This window comes from Falco naumanni, chromosome Z (assembly GCF_017639655.2).
Source record: "Falco naumanni isolate bFalNau1 chromosome Z, bFalNau1.pat, whole genome shotgun sequence".
Taxonomy (NCBI): domain Eukaryota; kingdom Metazoa; phylum Chordata; class Aves; order Falconiformes; family Falconidae; genus Falco; species Falco naumanni.
The window spans coordinates 70,648,273-70,666,310 of NC_054080.1; the positions used below are offsets into that span (position 1 = coordinate 70,648,273).

An 18,038-nucleotide genomic window follows, 5' to 3' on the forward strand; every position below is an offset into this window, starting at 1 on the left:
CCAACTTCAAAGGGGTGAGGATTTTACCCACTGTGTCTCCTCAGTCTGTACGTGATTCAAATTATTTATCATCCAGATCATTCACAAACCTCCCGCTGCCACTTACATTTCAGCAGTGGAAAAATCTTCCAAAAATGAAATTCTAAAAATGGGAGAGAGTTTTGCTGGCTTTTTCACTTCATATGGCTAGTGGAATAACACACCAACGCTCCTGTTTCTCAGATGGCATATGCTTAACATAGCGGTGAGGAGACATTATCAGTCTCTCTTTACAATTTAGCCACTGCTGAATATGCCGTACCATTCCCACACAGACATTTTCAACAAAAGAGTTGTGCTCTGAATCAGTGTGCATTTTCTTCCATTCATAAATATGTATTGTCTGATTTTGATGTGCTTACATATGTACACTTGCGTAAATGCCTTGATTTACAGAGAACTGCATCTCACTACACTTCAGCCCAGAAAGAACCTTGTTAAAAAAAGACTACTTCAAAACCTTCAAATTGAACCCAGCACTTAAAATCAGACTGATTAAATGTAATAATAAATACTTTGTTATGTTCCACCACTGTGCTCCACTCAGAAAGGTCTTGTCATTTGTCTGGAGGATGATGGAACCAAACACTGGGGTTTTTTTCTCTCCAGCTTCTTCCTCTTCTCCAAGTCTATCTGTGCCACCTTCATTTCACAGTGCCTTTGCTAACACTGGGGGCTGCCCTGACAGCAGCTGTGGATACAACCCAGCCATCCCCTGGCTTTCCAGACCCGATTCCCTGTCAGCTCTAGTGCCTGAGGAGCTTTCTCTGCACTGTATTCCCAGCACCGCTCCTGACAGCCTCCTCCTGAGGTTAGTTTAGCTTCACCCTCAGGTATGTGGGCTTTGCAAAGCTGTAACTACCACAAGGAGAACACCCTGGCTCTCCCCTTAGGTGAAAGAAAACAGCACTGTGCTGGCTGAATTAAGTTTCTGTTTTGCACAGTAGCAGAAATTGCTTTGGACACACAAGAAAGGGTATTTCAGTGAAGTTTGTACATCTGTGTGCAACTTATTGCAGCATTCTTTTGCTTTTCATTGTCTTCTCTGTGTGAGCCCCAACTGACATCCACAGGTTCTGGAGCTGACATGAGGAAGAGCAGACACTGCACATTAAATTGTAGTTGTGCTCTAACCTACTCAGCCCTTTCAAGAACACATGTTGAAAGCAACCAGTTTGTGGAAAGGTCAGGAAATATTTATTGCTATAAAAGATTACTTTTCACCTATGGCCCTGAAAAATTGTAAAGGGAAGACTGAGTGCCTGAAAAAAAGCAGAACAACTAAAAGATCATTTATATATTAAGGTGAAGTGATGGTATGCTGAATTCAGGCTATGCTTCAAGGAAAAGAGCTGGCCAGTGCTGTTGTGGGAAGCACTGGGGCTTTGTTTCGTTGTCAGAGTGATTGGATTTGCAAGTGACACTTTGAATTTAGACTCCACTTTGATGAGACTTCCTTCTTCCCTGAAAAGAAAAACACCAAAACCAACCAAGAACACCAAAACCAGCCAAGATGACCTCTAGTGCTCACAGTGGGTGTTGTGGGCGTAAGGCAAGGCATGAACAGCCATGCTCCCAGCCCCTGTGCCAGTCCTGCTGACAAGGGCACAGCGAGCACTCCTTTCCATCCAGCTGCTCATCCTGAATGGCCCCATCCCTCCCACTGCCATCCTGCTAGGATCCATTTTCCCTGCCCCATATTTGATTTAGTTGATGGCAAAAGCCAGCTTTTGAAGGGATGCTTTTAATTTGGTCAATGTGCATTTTTCAACAGTGCTCTGGGTGTTAGAAAGAAGCAACCAGACTTTGAGGCCTTGAATGCAAAAAGCATGTGCTGAAACCCTCTTTGTCAGACTACGACCGTATGTAGGTGCCTCAGTGGATCAAGGCTGTATTCGGATTTCCAAGCTACTGCATCCAATGAAAAATAGTTAAAAACTGGTAAAATGGGAAAACAGTGCTGAAATACTGCCAGGCTGCAAGAAGCACTGTTTTAAAGCTGCAACCTGCATGAGCTGTTGAAAGTGTGCAGCACTTGCAGCACGTTGGAGGGCAGTTTGCAGGCTCTCCTACCTGCTCTCCTACCTGCTCAAGAGTGGGAGAGGGCTGGTTGGAACCAGACTGCAACTCTTGCCCTTTGCATTGGTTTATGGTGCTTGCAGGGAGAAGACTCAGATGGCCTTTTTAACCCTGGTCTTTCCCAAGAGAATTAGCTAAATATTTTACAGCCTAGCAGCTAAAATGTTTGACTTTATATTGCAAAAAATAATGAGTTTTAATCTTAAGGGGATTGTATTTTTATTAGGAATCCCTCATACCTTTTATTTGCTTGGTGTCATACGGATCACTACATTTTCAAACTTAATTATCTTTATAATCCAGAGCTGCACTACATTTAATGAAACTGTTTTTAACAATTTTTCATTCCAGTAGCCAATTGTGATGCACAGCAATTAGGGCCTAATCCCATGGGCAGAAAATTCTTTTGGAAACTGATGCCTGATTTCCAGGCTCTAGCCAGAAATATTTACAGCCTTTTGCAATGGTTCATCAGGTACAGTGCAGTCAGGCAATTAAGGTCTTAGGTGTATAATTTAATTAGACATGTAGGTCAAAGGTGAGGCAGCAATTCAAAGCAGGGAGAACTGGAGCCAAATCTACAGGAATCAGGAAGAGCTTGATGGGAGAGGGACAGACGCTCTCTAAAGGAAAAGCAAGATCAGCTCCTCCATCCCATTGTAGCTGAGAAGACAAGACCAGGGTCAGATATAAGCCCCAGAACTTCATCTCTAACCTCTTGGTGATGCCACCACCTTCGGATATAATACTTCTCCATGCCCTTGGGGGATTCTTTCCCTCTCTTTGTTGCCACCCATTTTTTCCATTCTCCTGTTCTGTCCGTTTTCTCTCTCACCTCATTTTCTTGGGCTGCAAGAAGAAATATCCCTGGTTTCATGTAAGAAGTTTTATGGGTTTTTTATGTTGTTGCCCAAGATATTACCTTTGAGCAACAGTGAAGTGAGGCACATGACAGAACTCTGACTTCCCACAGTTGGTTGGCATCTCTGTTTCTCTAGCATCTGTGCCAACCCCTTCCTGTATCTCCCTCTAGAGAAGCCAGCTGTACCACCCCTTTTTTGGGGCTTTGAGACACTGCCCTGCATCCTGTATGACCCAGCCTGCAGATGCTGAGCTGGAACGACTGCACCGCTCACACTGATCATGGGGCGTGTGTAATTAAAAAGGAACATTACCTCTCATCGCCTCAGCAGGCACTGACTGCAGCCTGTGAAATGTGAAGGCATACCAATTCAAGTAGTATGCTAAAATCTCATTAGTCCTGCTGACTATTTTCAACACCTTCTGGGAGTGCTTCATCACCATGCAAACAGCAGGTGCCTATTTGGAAAGCCTCATCCAGGAGGCAGAGCTGCATCTTTCATGAAACATGATTCCAGTTGACAAGAGTAGAACTGACCACTGTTAGTACTCTGCAGCTCCTGCTGGAAAGTCTGTGTCATCCATCACGCTTTCTATTCAAAAATAGAAAAGAATTTTTATCTCCAGTGGCTTAGGATATAAGTGCAGTAGATGCACCAGCTATTAACCAATGGATACTTGTTTTCCATCCAGGGGACTGAAATCCCATTGAATTCAGTGGAGTACTGTCATTATCTTCACTGATTTTGAACTATTCTCCAACAGGCAGAGAAATAAAAATAATTTGTTTATTATTGCTTAAGCAGCCATTATATATTTATTTGCTTTCACTATATTTTCTCATTTAATGCAGTTTCCTTTAGCCTCTTTTAAATGACATTGACTACAGAACGTGAATAGTTTGACTGATGTTTGCTCTTCTAAAAATAATCCTACATCAAAGAAATGGGAACTACATAATAGTGCATATGTGCTGCTCAGTCATAGCCAATATCAATTACAAGATGTCATTCTGGATATCTTGATGGTAAAGAAACAGTCATAAAATCTGAGTCCCTTTTTATAGCACTTAATTTCTGTGCTTTAACAAATTAAGAAGTACTTTATTATCTATTTATAAATACTATTTCCCTCTTCTCCCTCAGTTGCTAAACACGCTGCCCAGTAGGTCTGAACTACATCCTAAATGGCTGACAGACACAAACCAATTGCATCTACTGTTTCTGGTGGTCCCCTGTAAAATGCTGCAACACTATCCACTTCTGATTATCTCATCCATTTCATTCTTGCCACCTTCACTGATTTTTCTTTGGTTTTTCTTACCAGTATGTGGTAACACAATAAATATTGTCCATGAAAATAGGACTTTTTCTTGACTTGGTTCTGTCTTACATTTTTAACAGATTTTACCCTGCCTTGAACATTCCTAACTTGTCTGTGCTAGCTACAACTCTAAGGGTAAGATCTCAGCATCCAGACAATCTGAATTCTTCTGGAATGTGTTGTCTATTTTCATGTTGCTTTTTAGAGATTTTAGTTAGACTGGTCAAAATTTTATTTTCATACAAAGGGCTCTGTTTTCTGACAAAACTAGGTAGAGTCATGGGACTGTCTGACTGCCCTGAAAACTTTTCATTCTTTGCGGCTGCTGGATAACTTAAAACTTAGGAAGGGAGAGATTGGTTTAGGGCTTTCAACTATTTTTTTAAACAAAGGTAGATATTTTTGTATTGGTCTTTTGTGACCATGTCAACACTACACTGGGTGGCTATGTGGATTTGATCAGCCCTGGAGCTTGCTTCTACATCAACCTGTGGTAACTCCACCATGAACTAGCTCATTTAGCTCATGTTTTTGTTAAGACATGTTTTTTTTACTTTGAGAATGTGCTGAAATTAAAATGCTTGCATCAAACCTTCTCTGCAAGTTCTTTACCAAACTAAACGTGGGGCCTTCAAGACACAGAGAGACTTGTTCATGACAAAATGCTCATGAGGTTCTACAGAAAATTTTTAAACATTGTCAGGTTGGTTTATAAATAAAAAAGCAACATCTCTCTCATCCTTTTCTGCACTGAAGTTGCATACTTTGTTACAATCTTACAGCACTGGCTAGAAAACAGGGGGTTTCATGTTATGCCATTGCTGCTTTGGTAATGCAATTAGAGTATTTGCAGTAACGTCAACATAACCAAACTTCTTTGTTTTTAACCTGGCAAAAATAGTAGCCACTGTTGTGTTTTTTAAGCAGACATGTTAGGTGAGACACAGCATGACTCTGCATGACAAACTTAGAAAGAAAAAAAATCTATCTTCTTGCAGAAACCTGAAAAATGCTTTTCAGAGAGAAGTAGCTAAGGTGAAATTGGTTTCCACCTGAGGACTGGATACAAATATTATCATTCATCTTTTAGTCTCTGTATTTTAAGTTTCCAGAATTCAGTTAACTACAACAAACTGTCTTGCCATACACTTTGATAATTTCTTTCTGTTCTAATAGTAGATGTATTATGCATTTTGGACTTGATTTTTACTTGCATTAACACACATAGACTCCCTTGTGTCCTCTGTATATTATTGTAACATGTCTGTTTAGTTATAAAGTATGCAATTAAAAACATATGTTGGATCTTTATATTATCCTATCATGTTCACAGTCTCTGTAGTTTACAACAACAAAAAGTGTGGATAGCATTAACATTCTGACATTTTTCAGCTGCCCAAAACAAATATGACTCCTTCTGAGATTCAATATCCCCACCAGCAAGGCTGCTCAGATTTTCTTAGCAGAGAATAACAAATCAGAGTGCAGGATAAACCACATTTTCTTTTGCTTGAAAAGCAGAAACAGTCATATTCTTTCCCATAAAATGAAGAAAAGACTGCTTACCCTGTTTCTACAAAGCTTTGTTTCTGCCTGCTCTGAAATTTTGTAAGCTGCTTTGGCAGGACGAATACTGCTAAATAGATGTTGCTTGATGAATGCATGATGAGATTGTCAAAGTAGCCAGATGAAGTATGAAATGACAAAAAAAAATACTTGTCACCTTATGTATTCACCCATACAATAATTAAAAAACCCCTATCTCATTCAATCAATCTACTTACTTCGGCTTTTTAGGGTTTTATGTGCTTGTCTTACAGGTAAAAATTACTTTTGACACCTGTTAGCCATAAGGAGTAATGAAGTTCAGAATAACATGGATTCACTGTGTTCTCAGGTGCAAAGACAACAATTGGGAACTCAGCTGCAGACAACTGGAAAGGCTTTGCTGCCCAGATGTGACTGATTAAGTCATTTAAAGCCATAAGAGCTGAAAACATGGGATGGCAGCCAGGATCTGTTCTGAAAAGCTTCTATTAATAGAAATGGGCAGTGAGAAGGATGAAGAGATCAAACCTCAGAAGCAGATCTTACTGTAAAACTTCAAATATTTAAACAATAGTAATTCTTTTGTTCAAAGCCTCATTTTGAATTCATTAACAACAGATTTAGAGTAGCCTCTAAATAAGTCAAATATAATAGGAAAATAACAGAGTGACAATGTCCCATTAAGCCATTTTTTCTTTTACCTTTCAGAGTAGAATGTACTTTATGTAATTTAGAGAAAAAGATCCTGTTACTCCTTTGTTATTCACATGATTAAAATAGATGCCAAAGACATATGAAAAGGCAAAGTATCTGTTAAAATAAAAAAGTATAACTGTGAATGTTTACCATTAAAATGCTAATTTTTAAGAGAACAAAACCAATGGAAAGCCTTTTTAACAATGAAATTAATTTTGAGCACTGAAGCGACATTCCTACTGGCTAAATTACTCAGTTTTTCTGTTCCATACAAGCAGAGGTGTCACTATTCATCCATGCTGTTATATACAGACTGGAGAGAACACAATATGTGATGAACAGACAGTACGATTTCAATTTTCCTTCTCTTCATGGGATCTTCAGTGAGCTTAGCGTAGCTGTGAATAAAAGAGCAAATAAGGTATTTTTCAGTATCTTGGGACCGCCTTTAATTTTTGTTGTACCAGGTAATTAACCTTTTAAAGTATTTTGATTCCTGAAATCCACTTTCTTTGATAGCTCAGACTTGTTATATTTAGGGATTCCAGTAATTTGACCCAAACCGTAACTTTTATATTTTTGCTCTTTTTAAATAGCAACAAAACTTTGTGTGGATACTCTCATTTTGATTTACAGGCTGCCATTGTCTATAAATCAGTTAAAATTAGTAAAATGACAGGTTCAAGCTAAACCACAGTAAGCTGCTCTTCAACCAAGACGAGCAAAGTGTTCGGTCCGGCTCTTATTAAACTCTTCCCAAGCAGATACATAGACTGAAGCTTCAAACCACTGAAAAGCTCTAAAAAGCTACATTTCTATTTCAAGTCAAAGCTTCCACATCAGTGTTTCTTCAGGTTGCTGTAGAATTTTCTCCTACCTTCTGTCCCTTAAAAGCTTCCTCTTTCATCCCATTTCCCCCAAATTATTTAAGCCTGTGTTCCCACAGATTCATAGAGATCCAGCAACAGATTTTAAGCCTGCTATCTTAGCAGTTACAGTGCATTAGAAACAGAAGCAAAGCACTTAAAACATGATTAGGATAAGAAACGTTGGAGGGGACTGTTTTTTACAAAGCACAGTATCAATGGTTTGAAAATCAAGATTATGAGGAATCTTGCTTTGGGTGTTAAATAGAAGAACGTACAAAAGCTCTGATTCCTTGTGGAAGCGAAGGCCAACAAGTTTCTAGTCAGTAGAGAGGGACCTTTACAGTTCTCCAGGAAAACAGAAAGCAGCATTATTGAGAGACCTGCAATGACATCAGATAGTTTAGGCATTATTATACGTACTAATATATTTTAAAATGTCAAGGGTCTGCAGGCATTTCTTTTATTTTGCTCTGAGCTACACCCAAAGCTTTAGAGACTGTAAGAGATCAACAACAGTATTAACAAGATGCTTAACCTTTCAAAAAGCTGTATACTTCAGTTTTATCTCAGAAAAGATAGAACACATAGTGGTATGGATAAAAATTCAGCAGCAGTTTTCCAAGTAACCAGTGCAATCCATTAATAATTTTGCCACTTAAACTGATCTGATCTAATCATGTTGATAAAAACATTTATTACACCTTACTTGAATGCTCTTAATAAATCTTAATATTTTTTTTACTATAATTTTTGCCTTTTGAAGAGGATGTAAAGTAACATCTATCTTTAGGTCATTAGTGGGTTTTATGTCTTTGTATTGAAAATGTGGATATTCTGCTCCCATTCCCCACCCCCCACCCCCATGTTTACTAATACCAGTGATTTTGGAAAGCGCAGATTAGCATCCTGATAGGCAGGAAGCAATATGGCAAAAATTAAACCTGTCTCAGTCCTGCTTAGTCCTCCCCCTTTTTCATGTTCTGCTTCATTCAGATTCAACATCTTCCCCGAGGTCGACCATCCGCTCACACTACCCCTGTCAAATCCCACCTGAAGAGCTACTTCTGTTACAAAAAGTGAGTGACCAAAACTTCCTTTATTTAAATACCTTGGAAATATTCACTTATTTCCCAAGAAATTGTTCCATTATTTTGTTGCTGAACAAAAAGCTTTTCTTTGTACTTGCTCTGGAAACTTGGACAGAATGAGAAAAGACAGTTATTATTAGCGGCTCCCTGCCTTTTCACTTCCAAAGCCAGCTGTCATAAAAGATGTCGAGCAAGTACAGAAGTTACAGGACCACAGCTGATCCCTCCTAGGAATGCAAGGTGATCACTGATCCCGGCTTCAGGCATGGCTCTCTCCAGGCACTATTTTTGACAGATCTACTAGGTGAACTTCCACGCCTGTGTCAACAACTTTGATTAAAAACAAAAGTCAAAAGACCAGGCTGGTTGTAACAGTTCAAGATGGCTCACAGAGCTTTATCAGGTTCATTGATTCGTTGGTCTGAAGGCAGGAATGTAAATGCTTTGTTAATGCCAACAGTCAAGACGCTTCCCCGAAGGCAGTTAGGTTGGAAATGAGAACGGCATGTATTACTTCGGATCATCCTCAAAGGACAACAAAAAATTATTGCCCCAAAAATTACAGCTCTCCAAGGAGCGTTCAAGTAAGGAGCCATGTTTTGTGGTTATCCTGAGTAAGCCACTGGCCAGGACGCGTGTACCAGTCACCGGGCACGCCGCAGGAACCGGCGGCGAGCCGTGCCCCGGCGGGGCGTTCCCCCGGCCACTCGCCAAGGCCAGGCAGGCTGTGGCCAGCGTGAGGGCTGCGCCGGGCAGCAGCCGCCACCCCGGCTGTGAGCGCCACCCCGGCCGCGGGTGCCCCGTCGGCTGCAGCCCCGCGGCCGAGCCGTTGGGCGGGCTCTGCTGCCTCCCGCCGACGGGGCCGCCGGCCGGCTGCGGGGTGTTGGCGCTGGCGGGGGGGTGCCGGCGCGGCTCCCGCCCAGGCCCGGGCCGTGACCCCGCTCCCTCCCCCAGCCCCTTGCCGTATTTAGGGCGGGCCCGCCCAGCGCTCCGGGCCGCGCCGCCGGTGCTGCCGCCCGGTACGCGCCGCTGAGAGTGGCCAGGCGGGCAGCCCGGCGGTGGCAGCGGCAGGCCCGAGGGCTCTGGCAGGACCCGGCGCGGCGCCGCACGGAGGCGGCGGGAGCAGCGGCCGGGCTCGGCGGGGGGAGGCGGGGCCGGGCGGGCGCTAGCGAGCGGCGGCGGCAGAGCGGCAGGGGCGCGGCGGCGGCATGGCTTCGTCGCAGGGCAAGAACGAGCTGCGGTTCGCCGACTGGATGGCAGCGCTGCCCAGCAGCATCCACCGCACCCCGCTCACCAACCTGGCCATCCCAGGTAGGGGCTCCCGTCTCCCCGCCCCGCGGGCTGCGGCGCGCCGGGCAGAGCAGAGCGGGGCGTTCAGCGCGCACCAGTGCTCCGCGCCGCCGGGGAGGCAGCGAGCCCGGGGCAGAGCCGCGGTGGTTCCGCTCCTGCGGTGCCTCACCGTGCTCCTCTGCGCCGCCCCGGCGGTGAGCAGCGGGGCAGGCGCGGAGCGGGGTGCTGGCCGGCCGCAGTTCCTGCGCGTCGAGGTGCAGTGAACTTGGAGGCGGCGGCTGGCGGAGTGACCGGGGCCGCTGCCCGGTGGTGCGGGCGAGCCCGGTGGTGCGGCGAGCAGCGTGCCCCGCAGCCGCTGTGCAGACCTGGCGGCCCCTTCGCCGGTCCTCGCATGCGAGCGAACGCCGCGCGCTGCCGGTTCCCTGCTGAAGCTGCGGCGTCTGAGCTCGGGGGAGCCGGGGAGGGGTGCGGGCTGCCGCGGGGGCAAACGCGTGGCACCGCTGCGTGACTTCTTTTCTTGTCGCCTTCAGAAAACACTCAGTCTCAACACTACTTTAAGTAAGACGAAAAATGGCAGGTCATGGTGCTCTGTGAACGCGTTCTTGGCTGTGCTCTCTGCCTTTCCTTTTGGTAAGGTATTAACTATAGACTCGTGCAAAATACATGGCAGAACCCAAAGCAGTGTGGCTGATTCAGATGATCCCTGGTTTGAGGGAGCACCCCATTTTGCAAGACTTCTGTACCAGCATCTCGCCCCTTCCGAGATGTCTGACAGACATGAGGTTTCAGAGATGCTGAAGCCCTAACATCTCTTCAGTTCCTTATGAGAAAGAAACGTTTACTTCTTACAAGTTTTGTGTAGCAGCTGCTTGTGTTAGAGCATTTTTTATGACACTAGTCAAAGATCCTTTTTTTAAGACAATGTAATTGCAGCAGCTGTTTGCTAGAACGCAGTTTTTGTAGTTCCATTCAAACGCAAGTCTGCCCTTTTAAAAATCACGTGCCTCTTTGTTTCTACAGTTTACACAAGCTATGTTTAGTATTTTACTTGCTGCGCTAGTTTTTGCTATTGGTTGAATATATCCTGTGTCCCTGTGAGGCATAGGAATCCAACATAATTTGATATAACAGTTAGAGATGTTGGAGTTGTAAAAGCTTTTGCTGTTAATAACTTGTCAATAATCCACAGGCTGTGGAATTTTATTATGGAATATTGGCTATGATGAGAAATGAATCTCTGATTAATTGGGCCTTTGCAAGTTAAATGTATTGTTTTAGAGACTTTTTTTTTTTTTTTTTTTTTTGGTTTTCAGGAGATCATGATCAAACTTGCTTGCTTCCAGAAGCAAGAAATTGCCTTTGATGTGCATGACCTGTAACTGGCTTCCTTGACTGAAGCATCATGAGGCTGTTATTGGTGCACCCATCTCATCTAGACCTCGGTTACTTTCTCGTAGCCTCTTTGTAAAATATAGAACAGTTTTTCACAGTGGATGTTTTTCAGAGCTTTGGCAGTAATAATAGGAGCTTTCATACCTTAACATGTTTAAATTAAAAAAACCCAAACAAAATAGCCTACTGTGATCTGTAAGTGCCAGTTAATCCCAGCACAGCAATAAGCAGTAGGCAAGTTCGGCAGCCTGTAAATGCAGAGGCTGACCCCTTACACTGGCAGAAGGGTTTTGTTAATGTAACAGCCCCGCACACAGTCTCACTTTTTGTGAAACAAGCAGCAAACTTGCATGACTTGAGTGGCATAGTGTTAAGACCTTTGAAATTTGCTGTTCTGTTAGTTTAAGTTGGCGCAAACCTCTTACCTGCCCATCTCACACTTAAAATGAGAGCTTTGGCAATAGAGCCTTATGGCAATATATTTCATATTAATTTATCAGTTAGGGATCCTGGCACACGGGCTGTAGATATTGGTGCAGTTTAAATACTATCTTCTAACAGTGTATTTACTATTATATTCAATGGAGTGTAAAAATATACAGGATTAGTGCAAAGGCAAATATGGAATTGGTTTTGTCCTTTAGGAAGAAGTAGCTTGATAATGTTTATTTATATATTCATAATGTTTATTTAGAATTTTCCTCCCATATGACCACAGCTGAACATTAATGCTATGTGTGCATAATAGCTACTAACATATAACTGCTGTTCAAATAGTTAATGCAATGAATGTGTAGAAGTGAAAACCTCGTATGAAAAATCTTCTTAGTTTTAACTTGCAAATTTTTAACTGTTTTCAAAACTAATGTTTACTTAGAATGTGTTAGTAGAATTACTGCTGTATTTTGTAAATAGCATTTTTTTTACATTGTTGGTTCTTTTTTTCTTACCAAAAGAAGTTAATAGTACATTTTTATTTTCTCCACCAGGATGTAAACTTCCCTCGTGCAGTAGGAATACTGATTTTGACCTTAATTCAGCAGGATAGAATTCAGTTCTGGAGCCAGAGTAACAGTCCAGTACTAATGTAGAAGAAAAACCATTAACCTGAAAATGTTAGAATGAATTTTCCAAATGAATGTATCACCACTTATCCAATACAGAGAATCTTCCACTATATTAAGGGGAAAATGTTGTTGTTTTATTAGAAATCGTCAGTATATTTCTCCTTGTTTAGACAGAGTGGTTGGAACTGAGATGGTACGCTGTTTTGTTTTTGCACAGACATGCATGTAACATTTTAACTGTTGCAAAGAGAAGCAGAAACCTCTTGGTATTTTGTCATGATCTTATTTAAACAATACTGTTGAAAGTATGTTACGTTCATATTATGTTTAAAAACATGATTGAGCACACATTTTTATTTTATTTTAAATGGTCAGTTTTTAAGTGTATGCAGGCACAAATTTGTCACCACTCACACTTGCATAGTCAGTGCTGTATTTTGTTACTATTTAAGTAAATTCATTTACTTGTTTCATTCTGTGCAGTCCAAGCCAGGTAGTTTTGTTTTCCTAAGACCAGGAATCCAGTGGATGACGCAGAGATCTCTAATATAACTTGTGCTGGCTTTGTCCATCAAACTTTTCCATTTGGATTTCTTCCAAATACGAGCAGGATGCGTTATGCCACAGTGTGTTCTTCTTTCATTGTGCTGTCTATGTTTTCTTGCACTGCAAATGATGGATTTTCAAGTGAAGGATGCCAGTAACAAATAATAATATACATTGTTTGGAAATAAAGTAATCTTTTAGATTCCAGAAATACCATGTATATTTAATCTATTGCTGTGACAATTAGAACAATGAAATATTATATTCTTAGGATTTCAGCCCAAGGCGTGTGACTCCTAGCATTTGTAAACTACCTCTTATGTTTAAAGATCAGTCTGGCTAAACTCACAACAGCCTGGCTAAGAAAAAGGTGGAGGATTGTGGATTATTTTCTTTGTTGTTGTTTGCAGGGAGTGTCCTTCAGTAGTTGGTAAAGTGTAGTTTTGTTCAATGCCTGTGCCCCTTTGACCAGGATAAGGAATAGTTTTCTGTAAACAATGTATGTTTATGGGACTGAAATCTTTGTGCCCCCAAGTTGAGGCTAGATGGTGAGGTATAGAAAGCCTATGTATTCTGCTGCGTTGGTGCCCTCTTTCTTAATCTGCGTGGAGGGTATAAACTGTGTGCAATGCAGTAAAATAAACATCAGTAGGCAGCATTTCCTTATGAATTGACCCACTTACTGATGAATTAACTTTCTCACTGGCACTCTGTAAATATGTATCTAGTTTTGTATCGGTGTTTTTTTATACAAATAATGTGTCATACATGTTGCCTTTTCCCCTGCAGCTAATATTGCAAGCCTCTGAGCACATCTGTAAAAATAAGCTATGATGGAAAAAAGTATTTTCTTCCCCAAGTAACTAATCCTGCCACCAAAATTAGTGCTAGCCTAAGATTATGGTTATCTTCATGATAATCGGGATATGATTAATCCTGACGTGTGCTAGGAACAAGCCTGTCCTTCACATAGTATAGATAAAACCTTCTGAATTAATTTGAGACCCACAATATCCCTCGAGTGCGTGATTTTGAGAGTTGGGACTCTTCAGGCTTTTGTTTCACAGGAGAGTTTTCTGGTTTCTTTGAGCAGATGAAACCTTTGGCTTCTGTGGCTGGAGGACTCGCTGTGAGCAATTTAATTCTCAGTGAAAATCATTTTCACAGTGATACCAGCTTGGCAGCTATGTTTGCTTAAGGTAGTTCCTTAAGAGGAGTGCACAGACCTGACTGGCTTCTTTTTGTTTCTCAGATGATTTAATTTGCTCTACAAAGTTCTTTGTCCATCAGCCAGAAAGCAATTACTAAGTGTGGCAGAGCTAAAGTTGGCTTATGATAAGTATGAAGCTGTTGGCAAGTGGAGTATTTTTCACACTATCTTTAGAAAGAGTATCTAAGACTTGAAATTTAAATTTCCCACTGTCCCACCATAACCGTGCTTTGAAAAGAAAGAGCAAGACTTCACAGAGAGTTAGTTCACAAAAAGAGAGGGTGTGTGTTAGTGTCACAGATATGTTAAGAGCTGAGAGATGGTACAGATAGGCTTGGGAGCAGTATGCATGTTACTGGAATATTTTAGCCATTTTGTGAATGACAGCACTGCTGAGGCAACATAACAGATCTGTTTCAAACACCTTGAATTCCTCTCTTCCATTGTAATTCTTTGCAAATGTTCAAGGAATTACTTCTCAGGTGGGCATTTCTCATCCTGAGCCCCACAAAGAAATTCTTTTGGTTTAAAAATAGCTGGAAATACTTTCTTGCTGGTTACATAGATAAACATAATTTTTGCTGTTTAAATGTAATTAGGGAGCTCTTGAGTTTTCAGCTTGGATAGATGATAAATTGGATGCTTTTAGAGTGAAGAGTGATTGTCTTTGGTAAGCACTTGGGACCTGTTTCATCCTTGTCTGTCCAGTGGTGGTCAAGAGGACCTCTGCTTCACTTGCCAGGGTCCGATTCTGTACAAAAGTAGCTCCACCTAGAACTGTAAACTAATGATGCAGGTAAAATTATGAACATATCATGCAGGTTGCCCATTAGCTGTTGACATGTATGTAAATATCTGGAAGAACTGTTCCTTTGATCAGTGCACCCTGTACTCTATTTCAGCACTCTTCTACCTGAAATAAGTACTTTGTGCTTTATTTTCCACTAGGAAAGGGAGCGAAGATCTTCATAACTGACCTCCTTAACTTTCTTAGGATAGCTCTTATTTCTTGATGGTCTTTTCACATCATGTTTATCCACAAAAGTGAATAAAGTCTCTCGCTGACACTGCACGTGCTAGTGTTTGCTTTCCAACCCTCCCAGAAATATTTCTCTGTGATAGTTTCCTGTGGCATTCACCATTAATTTCCCCTGCTGTGACATGTTTCTAGTATGCAAAAAACGAAGCTCTTTCATCCTTCACACGGCTATAAAAATCAAACAGTTCAAGCCCTTCAGTTTCTTGCCCATCTGCTACAGGAAGTAATTTGAAACTGCTTTTGCTTGTTTCCCAACAGGAGCTATTTATTTAATCCAGCAATCTCTGTCCACTCCGTCTCCTGCAGCTTAGTTCCAGCAGAGCTGGCTTCTTCTCTGACCTGCCTTGCATTCTGCCACAATGGCAGGTATGGCAGAGGGATCAGCTTTATTGCCATCTGGAATTATTCCTCTCTTTCCACCTCACTGAATTCCTGTTTCATTTCCTCTCTTGGCCGAAAATTTAACTGTTCTGTGTATCCAGACTGCCCTTTTGACAATTTTTAACTTAGTGTTAAATATGCATTTTGTGTTTAGTAACTTTCTACACAGTTCTTACTATAGTGCAGCTTGTACTGTCTTTCACACAAGATGATACTTGCTTTGAAAATGCTCAGTCAATTACGCAAGAAATTAAGAACGCAGGTGCAAAGTGGACAAAGTTAGGGAGACTATGACATTAAGTCCCATAAGAGAGCTCTGCAGTCTCTTCTACTGCTCCCCATAGGGGTATTAATTAAAATTTTAGCTGTGTAATTATAAATTGTTTACTAAATCTGAAAAGTATTTGTGTTGAGGAATACAGTCAGATTTGTGTTTAATAGTTCTGCTTTCCAGAGAGCAGCCAGTTCCAGGGAGAAGAATCTCCACACCCATCTTTTCCTTTCTTCAAAGGGTGTACAAATTAATAACAGGTGATTAATTTGTGAACGTATTTGCTTGTGCGGTCCATATAGTAAAGCCCATGGGACACTGCAAAGAATAGAATTTGGAATAAAGACTGTTCAGAATCTGAAAGTTTGGATTTTAATGTAAACTTCTGTGAACTTCAGTGTTTTTTTGATGGACCTACTGCAGCATACCGTGGTTTAATCTTATTTCCATTGTTTTGAAGAGCCGTATGGTATCAGTTAAGAGCTGTACAGAAATACTGAAATGCTGGGGTAAATCAGTGTAAACAAATGCAGTGAAACACTTCTTTTTCCCTTCAAGTAGCTTGCCAGAAATGGGAATCACTAGTGATTTCCTCTGGGGGACACCCACTTACAAGAAGGGCAGGAAGGAGACTGCAGGGAACTACAGGCCTGCCAGCCTGACCTCGGTGCCAGGGACGGTTATGGAGCAGATCATCCTGGGTGCCATCACACGGCACGTGCAGGACAGCCAGGGGATCAGGCCCAGAGCACGGGTTTGTGAAAGGCAGGTCCTGCTTGATGAACCTCATTGCCTTCTACGACAAGATGACCCGCCTAGTGGATGAGGGAAAGGCTGTGGATGTTGCCTACCTGGGCCTTAGCAGAGCCCCCGACGCCATCTCCCACAGCATTCTCCTGGAGACACTGGCTGCTCGTGGCCTGGGCAGGTGCCCTCTGCGCCGGGTATAAAGCTGGCTGGCTGGCCGAGCCCAGAGCGTGGTGGGGGATGGAGTTACATCCAGCTGGCGAGGGGTCACCAGTGGTGTTCCGCAGGGCTCCGTGCTGGGGCCGGTTCTGTTTAATAGCTTTATCGACAACCCGTACGAGGGGATGGAGTGTCCCCTCCGTGAGTCTGCAGGTGACCCCCAGCTGGGGGGAGCGCTGATCTGCGGGAGGGCAGGAGGCTCTGCAGGGGGGTCTGGGCAGGCTGGAGCGATGGGCCCAGGCCAGTTGTGTGAGGTTCAACCAGGCTCAGTGCCGGGTCCTGCCCCTGGGTCACACCAGCCCCCGCAGCGCTGCGGGCTGGGGGCAGGGGGCTGGGAACTGCCTGGGGGGAAAGGGCCTGGGGGGGGCTGGTCGGCAGCCGGCTGGGCATGAGCCCCCCGTGTGCCCAGGTGGCCAAGGAGGCCAGCAGCATCCTGGCTGGTGCCGGGAACAGCGTGGCCAGCAGGGCCAGGGCAGTGCTGTCCCCCTGCCCTGGGCACTGGCGAGGCCGCCCCTCGACTCCTGTGTTCAGGTTGGGCCCCTCACTGCCAGGGGGACGCAGAGGGGCTGCAGCGTGTCCAGAGACGGGCAGGGGGCTGGTGCCGGGGCTGGGGCACAAGGCTGGTGGGGAGCGGCTGGGGGAACCGGGGGGGTCAGCCTGGAGAGGAGGAGGCTCGGGGGCACCTTGTCGCTCTCTACAGCTCCCTGACAGGGGCTGTAGCAGGGTGGGTGTCAGTCTCTTCTCCCAGGCAGCCAGCAAATAGAACAAGCAGAAATGGCACCAGGGGAGGTTTAGATTGGATATTAGGAAAAATTTATTCATGGAAAGGGGTTATCAAGCATTGGAACAGGTTGAGCAGGGAAGTGGTTGCGTCACTTTCCCTGAGGGTATTTAAGACAGGCACTGTTAGGTTAAAGGTTGGACTCAATGATCTTAACAGTTTGTGCACCTGCCTTCATGTATTCATGCTTCTGGTGGAAAACTGTACTGTTATATTTGCACAGCTTGAGGACATATTTCTCATTTTTATAGTAAGGTATCAATTTATTTGTTGTATATAGATAGGGAGCAAAGAAATAATTTGTGCTAAGAAGCGGTTGGTTAATCTAGAGTTCCGAAATAATTTTTTTTCTAGCATTGGCTACATGGAAGAACAACTAAACAACAAAAATATAAATTGCAATTTTAAGTACCAATGGTAACCCTCCTTAAATTGTCATCTGTCCAAAATGCTTGAGGGAGAGCTGAAGGTCTTTCTTCCCTCATAGGTTAGTGCCTGTTAGATGGGGACTAAATGCTGAGAAATGCTGAATGCTGATAGGTCTCTTGGAAGCTGAGGGTCCTCAGTCTTTCATCAGCTCAGGTCCAAGTAT

General features: G+C 43.1%; 1 protein-coding gene across 2 annotated transcripts in view; it reads left to right on the forward strand.

The window, feature by feature from the left end:
* Positions 1-9,507: 9,507 nt before the first annotated feature.
* The window catches only part of PLCXD3 (phosphatidylinositol specific phospholipase C X domain containing 3), an 86,575-nt gene continuing 78,044 nt past the window's right edge, over positions 9,508-18,038 (forward strand). For both annotated transcript variants that reach the window (XM_040580778.1, XM_040580777.1), the window contains exon 1: positions 9,508-9,814. In XM_040580778.1, the coding sequence (XP_040436712.1) occupies positions 9,712-9,814 (103 nt within the window). In that variant the 5' untranslated portion in view covers positions 9,508-9,711. The remainder of the gene's footprint in view (positions 9,815-18,038) is intronic.